Here is a 16224-nt window from a genome sequence, read left to right as displayed (position 1 = left end):
GTCTCCCAAACCATTTTACCTGAACTATCCATCAACCCTTTCTCCACCAATATTCTATATATTTCACTCATTAACCCTTTTGATGCTATTCTTTTTCCCTTATCATTTTCTTTCTTAACTATTAATTCCTCAAACTTCGTCAATCCTCTACAATCTCCGTTGTCTCTTACCCACTTTTTAGTCCACTGTTCTAATTGCCAATAATTTAACCAAGTTAATTTTTTATCTTTTAAAACCTCTTCCATATCCTCTCTTGTATTCATTTCTCTTAACCATTCCCTTAATTTCATTTTATTTTTTTCTATTAAAACTTTACTTAATCTACTCTTTAATTCCTCCGGGAAATTCTTTAACATTATCACCGGTGATAAAGGTGAGTTGCTCGGAAGCAACTTCCCTTTATATTTACTCCAAATTTCCCAGTGAAACCTCAAGAGCGGATTGCCTATACTTTCCACCCATTTTTTCCCCCTTCCCTAAAAAATACATTTTCCAAATTAATCTCTATATTACTTGTAGTTTTATCATCCATCCAATCTAATTCTCCTATTCCTATAATTGCCTCCACAATATGTCTTAGCCTATTAGCTACGTAATATAGTTTAATATTTGGGAGACCCAATCCTCCCTTTTTTTTGGCTTAAATACCATTTATTCTTATTTACCCTCGCTTTCTTATCTCCATTACAATAATTGTTTATGATATTTTGCCAACTTTTTATCTCTAATTCTGAAATTTTTATTGGTAACATCCTAAACACAAAATTAATCTTTGCTAAAATCTTCATTTTTATTAATGCTATTCTTCCAAACCAGGATAAATTTAATCTTTTATATTTCTCCAATTTTACTAAAATCTCTTTTTTTAAACTATTTAAGTTCTCTTTCTCTAAACTCTCTAAATTCTGTGTAATTTTAATTCCCAAATATCTAATCTGCTCCTTAACTCTCATTTCTCTTCCCTTTTCTTCCCAGTCCTTCTCTTCCTTTTTAATATAATTAAATAACATCATCTCTGATTTGGACCAATTTATTCTTAACCCAGTAATATCCTCAAATTCTCTCAGTTGCTGTTTAATTCTTCCCATCTTTCCTATAGGATTTTTAATAGTTAGCAAGGTATCATCTGCAAACATATTAAATTTTACTTTTTTAACACTACCTATTCCTTCTATCTCCCCATCATCTCTTATTGCATTCGCCAATAATTCCATTACCATTACAAACAGGACCGGCGAGAGTGGACATCCTTGTCTTGTCCCTCTGGCTAGTCGTATCTTATCCGTAACTCCGTCATTCACTACCACTACGGCTGTATTTTGAGAGTACAATTGTTCTATTATAGCATTAAATTTATTTCCAAATCCCATTTTATTTAAAACCATCTTTAAAGCTTGCCGGCTCACACAATCAAAAGCCTTGAAAATATCCAATGCCAAAATTCCCGCTTTAATCTTATCACCTGTATTGCATTTAAAACTCTTCCCACTAAGTTATGCATTTGTCTACCTGCTACAAATCCACATTGATCTTCCCCTATATATTCACCTATAAATTTATTCAACCGCCTTGCTAAAATAGTTGAAAATTTTTTTAGCATCTTGATTTATTAATGAAATAGGTCTATATGAATCAGGGACAGTCAAATCTTTATCTGGTTTTGGTATTAAAATTATTAATGAATGTTCCCATGATTCTGGTGTCCTTTCTCCTTCCAATATGGAGTTGTACAGCTTCAATAATTTCGGTACTAAGAAGGTTTTAAAAACCTTATAATATTCCGATCCTAAACCATCTACCCCAGGTGATTTACCCACTTTCAAATTCTCAATTACTTCTTCAATTTCTCTTTGAGTTATTACCTTCTCCATTAACTCTTTTGTTCTATTTTTATCCCCTTCTTTATATACTTTTCTATATAAGCTTCCAACTTCTTTTTTGAATATCCTTTCCCTTATATAATTCTTGATAAAATTCTTGAATTTTTTTTATTTTACCCTTCATTATATGACAATAATTCCCTTGTTTATCTTTCAATATTCCTATCCCATTCCTAGCTTTTTTGTTTTGTGTGAGTCTGGCAAGCAATCTAGAATTTTTATTGCTATTTTCAAAATACTCCCTTTTCATGTAAATTAATTTTTTCTGAACTTCCTCTAAATTTAAATTTTCTAATTGCTTTTTCTTCGCTTGTATTTCTATTAATTTATATAAAATTTCCAATAATCTTTCTCCAATTTCTTAATCTCTTCCTCCAACTTTTCCTGTGCTACAAATTGTTGCCTCCTTAAATTACACCTTTCTCTAATACAAATCCCTCTTGCTACTGCCTTCATGGTATCCCAAACAACTGCCCTTGTCGTTCCTCCCTTCTCATTAATTTCCCAAGTCTCTGACAGTTCCCTCTGCATTTTTTCTACCACTTTATTATACTTCAAAATTTTTGTATTTAATTTCCAGTTAAAAGTGACCAGTGCTTTTAACTTGTTCATAAATGAACTGGTGTTGGGCTGAGCAATGAGTTGACTAAGTCCGCTGACAACACCATCTTATTCTGAGCAGTTAAAGATAAAAGAGACAGCAAAGAGCTCCAAAGGGGAATAAGAATTAAATCGGCAAATGCAGTTCAATGTGAGCAAGATAGGACCTGATCTGGCAGTGACTGACCAGGAAAGGGATCTTGGAATTGTGGTGAATAGCTCTATAAAAACATCAACCCACTGTCCAATGGCTGTGAAAAGGCAAATTTAATTTTGGGGATTGAAAATAAAATTGCCAATATTTTAATGCAACCACTCTGCAAATACTGTGCACAGCTTTGGTCACAACATTTCAAAAAGGGCACTGTAGAGCTGGGGAAAGGGCACTGCAGAGCTGGGGAAAGGGCACTGCAGAGCTGGGGAAAGGGCACTGCAGAGCTGGGGAAAGGGCACTGCAGAGCTGGGGAAAGGGCACTGCAGAGCTGCCTGTTCCCCACTGTTTAGCAGGACTTGCACAGTTGAAAAACTATACTTGAAAAACAAAGACAGTGCTCTTTCATCTAAAGGAAACTTAATCTGGTAGCTCTGTTCTTGGAACTTCTCATTGCTTGGAAGGGGGAAGCATATAACAATATTAAGCATCTAGTTTTGAAGGCATTTGAAAAGAGTTTACTAGATTTAAAGTAGAAATTAAATTTTCTCCAAGAAACTCAAGGTGGTGTACGTAGTTCTCTCCCCCAATGCGAATTTTATGCTCACAACAACCTTGTAAAGTAGATTAGGTTGAGAGATACTGGCCCAAGGTGAGATTCATGGCTGAGTGAGGAACTGAATCTCCGTCTCACCAGTTCTAGTCTGAGTTTATCTGCTATACTATGCTGCAGAACTAAGCTAGAGGGATGTTAAGATGCCACACTTCGGATAATCCAAATTTAGCCACTTTTAATTAGAGATCAAGAGCCAAACTAAACAAGAACAAATGCAATGCCCCCCAACTGTTTTTCTTTTTATTTGAATACAACCACAAGGGAACTCCAGTTTTTATCACAAGAGCAACATGGAAAGCAGTACTTAACCGTTCTACTGCAGTCCATTTGTCTGATCCAAATGACACTCTTCTCCAAAGTTGTTTTCACATTGGCAGGTGGAAAGGTACTGGGTCCATGAGAAAGAAAGCAGTGGGGGACAGGTTTGATTGGGAAAGTGACCCACAGAAAGAGAGTTTAGTTCCTTGCTCCAGCAGAAGTAGGGGCAAGAGGGCTTCAAAGGTGTGAAGTAGGCTGTAACACAATCCTGGCCCCATACCACTGTGGAAGTGGATGTGAAACAGTAACATGTCAGAAGAACCACTGTGGGTCTATTACCACGGCAACAGAAATGTGGCTACTCTACAAAACAGATTATGACGTCACTTGCAAGGACAGACTATAGAACCCACAGGGCGCTGCTCAGACAGCCCTGTTCTGGGACCAGGACTGGATGAACCCTTGGCGAAGCACACTTTCTAGGACCTCTGGAAAAGTGCGCTTTGCCTCCCCCACCCTGGGCCAATCAGGACCTTAAAGGTCCTCTTAATACATGGTTTTAAGGCCCCCATCAGCTCAGGGGTGGGGGAAAGAGAGAGAAGCAATTTCTCCAAGGGAAATTTCGGATTTTGTCCCGTTGCATTAATGGTGGCTGCCATTAACATGGCAGGGGAAAAGGACAAAGGGCACAGCTCAGGGCGGAACAGTTCCATCCTGACCTGTGTCCTTGTGTTGTGGCAAAAATCGACCAGGTGTGTCCGCTGGAACCCTTGCGGGTCTGATGTGGGGGTGTCCATTGCCCTTGCGGGCCCAGGCAGAGTTTAACCCCATGAGAGGCCTCTGAAGTAATATAAAAGACCAGTACAAAGACATGCTGGGGAGAATTCACCCACGGCTCTGCCAGCTATCAGGCAGGCAGCTCTGAAACAGAGGGAAAGGGCTAACTTGCCACTGTGTCCAAGAACTCTTCTGAAGAATATAGGCATGAGATCCTCCCACTTTTCTTCCTTGTTCTATGGGAACCTTGGCTCATACAATTACACACAGGCGGCATAGTAAGTTATTTTTCATCTCCTGACTAAAATATAGCCATTTGAGAAATAATGGCATTAGTTTCTCCTATAGCATTGTAAATCTTATCTCTATTATTGTTGCAACAAAGGAATGGGAAATACTTTTTCAATCGAAAATTATTCAATTTTATTTATTTTACTCAAAGCCCAATTATAATCATCCCAGATAGAATTTGCCTGCTTATATATTAGTATGCGGTTAACATAAAAGGGCAGGGAAACGCACACAGGGAAAAGGACCCAGCTAAATCCACCAGGGACCAGGGATCTTCATCATGCATATTCTGTCCTTTTGTCCAAGGCAGCTTGAGTTCATTTTCTTTAATCACTTCCACATTTTTCTGCCATAACGACCAAATACTTTGTCAATGACCTCACTTTCTGCCTGAAACTCTGGGAATTCAGACAGCCACTCCTTCTTCACTTCTAGTCAACCAAACCTTTGTCTTCAGCCTTCGTTTTTGGGCTAGTGTGCATAACCCTAAAGAGCAGAACAAAACACCTTCGCCAGTCAGGCTCGCCTGGGAAGGAGACCGAAGCGCCGGCAAGGCTTTGCTTTTGCGCCCTTTCTACCACCAAGGAGGCCTTTTAGACCTCCTATGACTCGCGGGCCCTGAAAGCGCGGTTGCCTTCTTAAACTTAAAGGGCAGGCGACACAGTGGAAACTTGAGATCGCCCGTTTTGTGCCGCCGCCGCCGCCTCATCCCCCGCGTCCACCCGCAAAGGGGCGAAAAATCCACGAACGTTTCCATAAGAAAGTGAAGCTATCTTCCTTTTTACATAACCCACATGAAAGCTTTGACGGACTAGTAATGCGCTTCTTAAAAGTTGTTACTTCATGGGAAAGTATCAAACCAAGCAACCGCTCGCTCCGAGCCCCGGATTATCCGTTATTCCCTGGCAAGCCTCAGTTCCTCCCGCTTTTGTCTCCCCAGAGGAAGGCAGGCAGGCAGGCAGGCAGGCGCTGCTGGGCGCTCCGCCGGGTCACACAGCGGGCGGCGGCGGCCTTGAGGGCTGGTCCTTGGCATTCACCCTAGAGGCCCCCCTCCGCCCCGCGCCTTCCCAGCCCCACTTTTGCCTAAATCCGCCTTCCCCCAAGCGTCGGCTGTGCGGAGAGCGCAGCGGCCCTTCTCTGGCATCGCGCCTCCTACCTCCGCCTCCTGGAGCGCCAAGGAGGTCCCCACCAGGGCGACGAAGACGGCGAGGCTCTTCCACGGCTGCAAGTGAGACGGGGGGGGGGGAGGAGAGAGAGAGAGAGAGAGAGAGGTGAGAGACTTCGCATAGGAAACTTCGCGGCCCTCTTCGCACATGGAGGCCTGATTCCCGACTCCCCGGAGAAGCCCCGCACCATCGCGCTGGTTCCCGTTGTAGCCGCGCTCGGGACTTCGGAGGAAGAGGGCGCGGGGCCGGCCTTCCCTTCTTCGCTCTCGGAGCAACGGACGTGATGGTCGCGGGTGCCTGGAATGGGAGCGCGTCTCGGTACCCGCTCGCCTGCCGCCAACAGCTGCTGCTGCTTCTGCTGCTGCTGCTCCTGCTCCTGCTCCTGCTCCTCCTCCTCCTCTCCGCCTCTCCTCCTCCTCCTCCTCGCTCGGCTTCTTTCTTTCTTTCCTTCCTTCCACCCCGCCCACCGTCCCTCCATCACAGACCGACAGACCCGGCTCGCGCAGCTGGGCGGGGCGGCCAGATTTGCTCCGGCTCCCTCCGGACGCGCTCCGGACGGTGAGCTCAGGCGGAGGCAAGCGGACCCTCCCCACCGCCACCGCCACCGCCACTCCGCCTGCGGGAATCCGAACCATCGGGACTGCTGGATTTACATTTCTGCTGTTCAGTTTTGGTCTCATCAGACCGGAGAACCTTTCCCCACATGTTTTCTGGCTTCCACATGCCTTTTGACAAAATCCAAACTGGATTTGATAAGGGTTCCCCGCCCCCACCCGCCCCCAGCTTCTGCTTTCTTCTCGCCACAGGAGGTGAATACTTATGCAATCAAGACCTCTCAGTTTTGTATTTGTAAATTATTTTGTAGAACATGTAGATACTTTTCCCACTTTGACATTATGGGCTGTTTTGTGTAGATCAGTGCGAAGACATTCTAATTAACTCCATTTTAATTGCAGGTTGCAACACAACAAAATGTGGACAAGTCAAAAGGGGGTGCATACTTATGCAAGACACTGAGCTCCATCTGATGAGCGTTTATTGCACACTCATTGCTGGACGCTCACAGATTTTCACGGGTCCCTCTCACGATGCCATCTGCCTCCCATGTGCCTCCTGCCCCTTCTGGCCTTTTTCGCATGTCGAAACCCCCCTCAGAAAATCCGATATATTTTTAAACACTGAAGTTGCCGCTGTCTCCTGCTGTGTGCAGGAGAAGAACCACAGTAGAACTGCTGACTGAATAGGCCTCGTGCATGTTGTTTACTTCCTCTTTGAAAAGAGGAAGTAACAAGCAATGAAAACCGGCGGAGAAGTGATGGTAGGGAAGCGTGATTTCCCCCGTCTGATGGAGCTCTGTATTTGCCATCCTGGTCTCTCCCACTGTCACCTAATTTGGCCACAAGTTGTTGCAGTGCTCTGAGTTATTTGGATGCTTATATGCTTCCTAGTGCAAAAGTGCTATTCTTACCACTGACTCCCTCTTTACCCTCCCTCAGTTCCAGCATAGCTGGAGAAAGGAGATGGGTGTGGGTGTGTTTTCTTCTAAGACAGCAGGCTGCTAGCGCTAACAGCTAGAGGGCCTTTTGCAGCTACTCAAGTCTTCTCTTCCTAGACAGGTTACCTGCAATAAGGGTAGTAAGTGGATGACATAATCTTGGTCCCCTGTAAAATTCTGGATGATGGCAGGATAAAAGCCTTGTCTAGAAGCACCCACATTCCAGCCACTAGCCATCCCCATCCACATGTCAGTGACTGAAGGACATGTGCACATGGATTGCCAGTGGCTAGAATGGGGGAGGGGAAAGGGTAGTTGAGCTAGACTTGGAGACAACAGCACTGCAAAATTAGACTGAGGGTAGAGATAGGATGCAGAGCATGCCTTATGGGAAGATGAAGATAGAACAAGGTACACAGGGGTAAGAGTATGTGAACTCAGGTCTGATTTACATGCTGTTACAAAGTTACTCTCTTTTGAGTGAATAGTACTGACTCCATTTTGAGACACAGCCAAAAAGCCAGGCGTCCTTCATCCCCAGGTTCCAAAAAGGTGGGAGAAAAGCACAATAACGGGGCTGAGAGCAATCATGTAAGACTAGATCAAGCAATTCCGTTTCTAACAGACTTCCTAAAATGCATTCCCCAAAGGCAACAGTGGGGCTAATATTGAGCAAAATATGAATGTGCTAGATACAAGAGTGGCATCTAGTAAGATACCTGATCATCTACCTGCAATGTGTTCCTATTGTTGAACTCCAGCCTTAACACCAGCCTTTAAGACAGTCATTAGCATGTAACTTCATCTTTTGTTAAAAGAATAAAAATAGTAAGGAAAACCCAATAGGACTTTTGTTGCTGGTAAGTACAGTCATCTTCCCCAAGCACCCTCTTTCTATAGGGAATGAAAAGTCAGCTCAGTCTTTCTCCCACAGCAAGTAGCACCATTTCCAGTACCTATGAGCAGTGTCTGGTTCATCAAAGTTGCAATGTCACTGCCTTTCCCATATATAAGAACCTCCAGGCTTGGATAGTCCCAAGTCCACCCACTTCTCCGCCCCCACCCTCTTCCCAGAGTCATGGGCCATGCTGCTCAAATCACGAGGTGCCTTATCCTCCAAGGGTGATGCCATGTCTAGCCCTGCTCCCCCTGTTTTAGAAGAAGGTGTTTCAGGTAATGAATCAGAATCAGACTCTGAGGTAAAAGAGCCGGCCCCAGACACAGGCCAGCCTGTACCAGTGGGGGAGGAAGCTCTCATGGTTTCTTCCCCAGCTGGTGGTGATCTCTCTCCAGAGCTTATCTTGTCAAGGGCAAATCACTCAATGGGAAACCAACATTCTTCTGAAGGAAAGAGCGCCGACAGGTTAGCCGATCCTAGAGTACGCCACAGGCTAAACCGGGCGGAGCAAAAGGAAGGCGAGAGAAAGTCAGCCTGGCTCACATTGCATCAGAAGCTGCCTCAGAACTAGCCTCTCTGAAGTTAACACATTTTGGGAAAAGGCTTTCCATTCTTCTTAAAATAACAATTGTCTCTCTTAGTTTGCATAGTTTTGCCAAGGGGGAACGTTCCAAGAGATTAAATTATTTTCAGGTGGGAAGAGAAGTTTATTGCTTAAATAAAGCTTTATAGATTACTTAGCAAGGCTCGTCATTATCTCCCAAGAAGGCAGGAGGTTTTTGAGAAACATGACAGGTAAAGTGCTACACTGCTGGTGAAATCACTGAGTTTCTCCTCTTGGAGGACAGGCTCCTTGCTGAAATCACTGAAGGACTAGCCTGCTTTCCACTGAAATCACTAGGCATCTTGCCCCCAGTGGGTACCTTGCTTCTCCTAGTCAAAGCATCCTGTTTTCTTTCCTCTTCACCTGAGATCAGGAGTTCCAATGCTTGCTAGTTTCTATCTGCAGGAAAGGGCTTCAGTCCAAGGAAAGGTATATTGCCACCCCACCCCCTCTTTCCCCTCTTTGTGTGTGTGTTTGTGAAAGTATTGGGCAAAAGGCAGGATATAAATAAATAAATAAATAAATAAAGTATGCATCAAGTCTTGGGAAGACTTGTTCCCACAGTCTTGAAAACTACTTTTAGGCCTAGAGCTCAGCTTCACCAAGAATGCAGATAATTTCCCCATTAAGGCATAACTTGGTGAAGGCTGGAGCATCCCCAGTTGATATCCATTTGCTCAGCTAATTCCCCCCAAATCAGCTTGTGCATTTGAATCTCTGTAAACATCAATAAATATTATCCTTTTCGATAATGTGGATCTTTTGGGGTGGGAATCTCCTTCTGAACCGCAGACGTTCTATTGCCAATTGCCATATTTTTATTTTATTTCTTACCTGCCTCTCCCTCTGGATCAAGGCAGGAAACAACATTAAATACAACAATTGTTGTTTATTCGTTCAGTCGCTTCCGACTCTTCGTGACTTCATGGACCAGCCCACGCCAGAGCTTTCTGTCGGCTGTCGCCACCCCTAGCTCCCCCAAGGTCACTCACCAATAACCACATCCAATTTGCCCTGGCTCATAGATCTTACATTCCAGGTTCCTATGGTGTGTTGATCTTTAGAACATCGGATTCGTCGTTCACCACCAGCACCGTCGGCCGCTAGCCGTCCTTTCGGCTTTGAGATGGCTGCGTCATCACATCTGGGGCTAGTTGAACTTATCCTCTGTTCCTCCCCAGTAGCATTTTGACCATCTTCCGACCTGGAAGTCCCATCTTCCAATGGTATACCGACATATCTCTGGTTGTACTGATCCATTTAGTTTTCACGGCAAGAGTACTGAGGTGGGTTGCCATTACCTTCCCCAGGGATCGTATTTAGTCTGACCTCTCTGCCATGACCTTCCCGTCTTGGGTGTCCCTTCACGGTTTAGTTCATGGCATCCTTGAGGTGCTCAAGCTCCAGCACCATGACAAGGTAACGATCTCCTTGCAATACATTAAACTGGTTAAAAGTTTTAACCCCGAGAGGCTTGCATCTTCTTCAGCTGCACGTCCTTCCTCTTCCTGTAACATTGCCTCTGGAATGCCCTTGGGGGAAGGAGAGTCCACAGCCTTGTGTAAGTCAGGTTCCTCCTCAGAAGAAGACTCCTCAGGAAGGGCCATGACAAGGGTCTCACACCTACCTTGCTGCCAACCTAAAATGCTGTCCATCCATCTATGCTGCCCATATTGTAACACACCCACCCAAAGCCTTCGGCTTCCCAGCCTCATGTTTTTGTTGGTTGTTTTTATGCTCTTCATGATTTTAATTTTTGTGAACCACCCAGAGAGCTTCGGCTACTGGGTGGTATAAAAATGTAATAAATAAATAAATGTCTAAACATTCCTTATATGCAGGTGTGGGTCTCGTTAGGACATGTGGGAGTTTGTACATGGATCTAAAATAGATTTTAAAAGAAGCAAAATGTACAGTGAACCGTGGCTGGTCATTAAGGAAAGGCTTCCTGGAATAATGATGTTTTCAGGAGGCGCCGAAAGGAATACAAAGTTGGCACCTGCCTGACCTCCGGAGGCAGGGAATTCCATAGGAGGGGGGCCACCACACTGAAGGCTCTTCCCCTGGTGGACTCCAATCAGAGGATGGGTCTATGTGGAACCACCAGGAGCATGGGTAGTGATGGCCATGAGACATGGCTGGTGAGCAGGTGGTCCCTGTTAATCATACCCAAGAATTTAACTGAAGACTCATAAATGGAGTTTTATCTTTATGTAAGCTGCAATTCTTGGTATTCCCTAATCAATCATCAACTTCCCTGACCCCTATAAACTCCCTAAGTTGACATCCAACACTTGAGATTCCTTTGACTTATAATTGTCTCCTTTCTTTATCATTCAAAACATGCCTTGCCTGGACAATACACCCTTTACTCCGTTTGCCTATAAGATGGTAACAATCGTGTGCATTTAAGGCAAGATTCTTCTGGTATGACCTATCATTTCCCAGGCATCTATTGCCTTCAGATGGAAGGAAGCTGGACTCTCTGGCAAACTTCTGAGGGCAGGGCACAATGACATCATGGCCAAATGAGAGTTTGGCCAGGCCTTCAGGCTCAAAAAATTGCTCACTTTTATTCTAGGTCCAAGATATTTTCCAAAAAACTTGCATTGGTGGAAATCAAAGCCTTAAACTATTTCAAATGAGTCTAGTCAAAGGTGAATTTGTGTGTGGTATTAACTTAAGAATTATCCATGTTTCTGAGATCTCATGCAGGGGGAAAGCCTATGCATTCATTCCACAGGGGATGCACGAGTTGTTTCCCATTCAAAGAACATATGTTTTCCCACTAAGACCACCCCAATCATAATTATTCAGTAAATTCCTCACTTAGCCCTACTCTCACTGACTCCATTCTCTTGTGGCAGCATAAGAAGCACTTTTCCAATAGCACTGGGCATTCACAGGGCAGCACCATCTTGTATAACATGACAATAGCCTAGAGCCCTGATCAGTAACTAATTTTTAACAAGTGTTGTGTTTTCAAATGAAGGATCGAAGCCAGAATCAGTTCCACCCATTGACTCATTCCCAGACAAGCCAAAATACAGGCAAAGAGCATTCTGGCAGCAGTGGCTAATAAAGGGGTGGAGTGTTGAAGAAGAGCTCATACAGCTGAGCAGTGACTTCCTGGAAGGGGCAGCAACAAAGGCAAAGGATGTCCAATTCAGCACCATGCAAGTGTGCAGCTGCACACTGACCAAAATGTCCTGTGCCCAAAGTAGGCATTCCTGACCGGGCAGCATCTTCAAGAAGCATCCATGTGCAGAAATATCTGAGAAACCACTGACTTTACAGTAAATGTTGTACAGGCTACTTTTTAGGCCTAGGATATATCTTTAAAATGAGACCTTAGCATTTAAAATCTGCTCATAAATAATGGAGATCTTGATGATTTTAGGAGTTTCATTGATGGCCTTGATGATGTCATTAATATTACACACCATGCAGCATAAAGTGACCCCATAGAAATTATTCATCTATAGGTAGTTATTGATGATACCAAACCAGTCCCACCTTTTCTTCACTAAAAATGCCATGGAGCATGATTTTTCTACATATGCTCCTGGACTATGAGCTGCACTTCACCATTTTCTCTCTGCCTTGACTTGTGCAGGGTGCGGGAGAGCAGCTGAAACGCACCATTAGAAGGAGGCTCTACCAAAGACTCTCCTGCTGGTCACAGTGTTGCAGCAGAGATAAGCTGAATATCGTCTTTTCTCTGGGAGATGGTGACTATAGGGTGGGGGAGAAATCCTTGGGATCAGAGGTTATGCAGGAGCCCAAAGTGGAGCCAAACAAGGTTCCTGTAACATTGATTAGAGTGATGTCGGCGGAAAAATCGAAACAAGTCCAATTGGACATGGGCTTGAGCTCATTGGAAAGCTAAAGTTCATTTGACAGTTGGGGATTCAAAGATTGCTCCAGAGCAGGTCAACAGTCAGAGCAACCAAGGCTTGAAACCAGACTGAAATGCGTCCAGATAATCAGTTTCCTCCAAGAACATCTGAAGCTGCCCAGCCACCACAGGCTCAAGCACCTTGCCCCCAAAGGGGATATTAGCAATAGGGTGTTAGTTCTCACATACCTCTGGACCAGGGAGGTCCTCTTCAGGAGAGGGTGAACCACAGCCTCTTTCAAGGCGGCAGGCACCACCCCCTGACAAAGTGAGGCATTTACCACCCCCTGGACCCACTCAATCAACCCACCTCTGCTGGATCATATTAGCCAAGATGGAAAAGGGTCAAGCTTACATGTGGTGGGATGGACTGATCTTGTCCACATCATCAGGCTGCAGCAACTGGAATTGATCCCAGAAAACATGGCCAGATGGGGCACTGGACACATCCCCTGGTTCGGCGATAACTGTGGCATCGAGTTCTGAGCAATTACAAGCAACTTTCTCCTTGAAATGCTTAGCAAATTTATTACAGAAGATAATCGAGGGTTCCAATCCTGGTTTCTCTGAGCCCAAGCCTTGTCCAAACAGGCTCTTCACCACTTGGAATCATTCTGCTGGGCAGCATTTTGAGGATGAAATTGAGGAGCATAATAAGATATTTTTTTTAAAAATTTTTTTTTGCCATCCTCACTGCTGCATAATAGGCACAACAAAGAGTCTTTGCTAATCTTCGATCATCTCCAAGACCTGTGCCACCTGCAATCTAGCCATCAACCAGCCTGTTTCATTGCTCGTAGATTTTCTATAAAACAAGGTGAATTATGGGTTCCACAAACAAGGGAGTGGGTGCTGGGGAGCGACTGTATTTCCCATCTCACCGTTCCATGGTGAGATCAAGGCCTTGACTGAATTGCCAGCCCTATTAGCCGGAAAATCCCCCAGAGCATTCAGGAATCCTTCAGATTCCATAAGTCTCCAGGGGCAGACCATCTTAATCAGTCCCCCACCCCTGCAGGGAGGATCTGCTACTGGCAAACTAAATTTCACAAGGAAATGATATGTCCATGACAAAGGGGTTGTTGAAAGCCCCCCCCCCCAAAAAAACCCTAGATCATTCCCCATCCGACCAACAGTAAAAACCAGATCTAGGGTGCGTCCTGCCAGAAGTGTCGGGCAAGAGATGTACTGAGACTGCCCAGAGTTGTCATGGTAGCCATGAAGTCCCAAGCGGGCCCTGTCAGGACAGCCTCAGCATGGATATTGAAGTCCTCCAAAACCATAGTCCTCAAGACATTGTTTTACCAACGTTTCTTCCCCACTGTACCTCCCCATTGGAAGTTCACTTGATATTTGGAGGGCCCTCACCTTTTACTTGCAACACATGGCTTCATTCTGAGCCTCCCCACATTTGTTTGTATGCAAAGAAAGGGCGCTATTTGCCTCTGCAGTATTTTGCTTAATATGTCAAGTCAACAATATGTCTGACATACCAACTTGTATATCTTCTGACACCCCCCCCCCCCAAGATGTACACAGCCATTTGACTAGGGCTGTGCTGCCTTTCTCTGCAGCGTCCCATTTCCACAGGTGTGCATGGTGACCTGGGCTCAGCCCTCCCCTTTCATCAAACACTACTGCTTGGCATTGGTGTACACAGCTCATTTCATTAGGATGTCTACCTTAAAGGCCCCAATTGGAGCAGAGTAGGGGAAGTGTGGTTTGTCTACGGTGACCCTACGACAGGAAAAACCCAGATTTGTTAGAATTTTTGGTGACAATTCCATGAAGGGGGGATTATGAAATTTGAAGAAAAATCTGGATTTTTCTCATCCTCCCCACCCAAAGGGGAGCTCTACTTTAATGGGATTTAACAAAAACGCTTACAGCTCTGTCATTTTTAAGGATAAAGAGATGCAACTTGGCATCATGATAGCTCTTAATGACAGCTTGAGCTATGCCAAGATTGAATCAGATCCGTTCTTCCATTGATTTTTAGGATATATATTTTTTAAAATTCAAGGTTTTAAAACTATTATTTTTTAAAACCGTTGGAGTCACATCCTTCAAACTTAGGCTGTCAAACCTCCTCTTTTGGGTATTGCAGCTTGAGAAGTTTCAGCCCTTGGCATGAAGGGGATCTCCAGCTGTTAGCTAAGAAGTGCTGGGCAAGCAGGGCACCTTTCCTATTGCAGATTTGGTGGGCAGTCAGGCACCTGGAGCTCAGCAGAGGTGAGGCGTCCACAGATCAAAACGTGGGAAAGGAGAGGTCAGTCAAAGCAGCCCACAGGGCAAAACAGAACAGTCCAGAGACCTTTTTCTCAGAGTTCCACCATGGGTGATGAAGGGTCATCCTTAGAGAAAAACTCTTATGGCCATCAGTGAGGTGCCAGTCGAAAGAGAGGCTCCAATATTTGCAGATGTCCTGTTGCTGTGGATGTTGGAACTTGGCTTGTTGCTGCTTTGCTTCAATACCCCATCCCTTCCACTTCATTTTGTTCACTTGTGAGCTAGGCTCTGTCTGCACTGCTGGCATGCAATGCAGAATGTTTGAACATGTCACAGAAAAACAGATAGATTTGCAGCTTTGGCTGACTGGCATATCTCTTAGAAACAGAGTTAGACTGAAGACACAACTCAGAGATGGCTGTAGCTGAGCCCTGAGAGGCTGGCATGCCACACAGAGCCTTTCAAGAGCATCTCAGAATCAAGAATTGGTGCAGGGGTTGGCTGGCTGGAGGCTTTGGCTGGCATCAGTTTCTGACAGAGTCACAACTCAGAGATGGCTTTAGCTTAGCCCTGAGAGGCTGGCATGCCACACAGAGCCTTTTAAGAGTGTCTCAGAGTCCAGAGTTGGTGCAGGCAGAGGCAACTGGCAGTGGAGTTTTTTAAAAACAAGAGTCACCGGATGTGACCAAGCTATAAGCTGGAACCCTATTCCCAGCCACAGGGTACAAAAGCAAAACCTGGCTAGACCGTTGAGAGACTTTGGCAGAGAGAAAGGGGATTGTTTGAGGCTGGAGATGTTGGCTGGTGGGCATAAGGCAGAGAGAGACTGAAGCCAGCCCAGTTGCACCTGTAGCTTGGCCCTGAGCTTGGCTCTGGCTTGACACCCAGAGTGTTTTAACAGTGCTTTAGAGTCGAGCAGTTGTGCGGGAGGAGAGGAGGTGGAGGTGGCTGGTGGCGGAGGTTTTTAAAGTAAGAGTCACTGAACACAACCAAGCAATAAGCTGCAATAAGTACTACCCCTGATGAGAAGTGCATAGCCTGGCTGGACCGTTGAGAGACTTCGGCAGAGCAAGGGGTGGGGGAGATTGTTTGAGGCTGGAGGCTTTGGTTTGGCTGCAATGACAGAGAGGGAGACAACAGAGGCTGAACAGACAACCCAGAGACACCTGTTGTAACTTAGCTCCATGATGCTGGCATGCAACAAAGAAAAGGCTGAAGTGCTCAATTCCTACTTTGCCTCAGTCTTCTCCCAAAAGCGGGTCTATGACCACCCTGGAGAAAGTGAAGCAGAAGTTGAGGGGGCAGGATTGCAGTTTGAGATTGATAAAGAAATGGTCAAAGAACACCTAATTTCCTTGAAT

At 44.9% G+C, this 16224-nt stretch overlaps 1 protein-coding gene across 2 annotated transcripts in view; it reads right to left on the bottom strand.

Moving 5' to 3' along the window:
- The window catches only part of FSTL1 (follistatin like 1), a 60998-nt gene extending 54881 nt beyond the window's left edge, over window positions 1-6117 (bottom strand). For both annotated transcript variants that reach the window (XM_063128878.1, XM_063128879.1), the window contains exons 1-2: window positions 5927-6117; window positions 5730-5795 (exon numbers count right to left, since the gene is read on the bottom strand). In XM_063128878.1, coding sequence (XP_062984948.1) covers window positions 5730-5795; window positions 5927-5929 — 69 coding nt within the window. In that variant the 5' untranslated portion in view covers window positions 5930-6117. The remainder of the gene's footprint in view (window positions 1-5729; window positions 5796-5926) is intronic.
- Between the last annotated feature and the right edge of the window lie 10107 nt (window positions 6118-16224).

Source organism: Elgaria multicarinata, chromosome 6, assembly GCF_023053635.1.
Source record: "Elgaria multicarinata webbii isolate HBS135686 ecotype San Diego chromosome 6, rElgMul1.1.pri, whole genome shotgun sequence".
Lineage (NCBI taxonomy): Eukaryota > Metazoa > Chordata > Lepidosauria > Squamata > Anguidae > Elgaria > Elgaria multicarinata.
The sequence above is the reverse complement of the archived record's forward strand: the minus strand, read 5'-3'. Positions and strand labels throughout refer to the sequence as shown.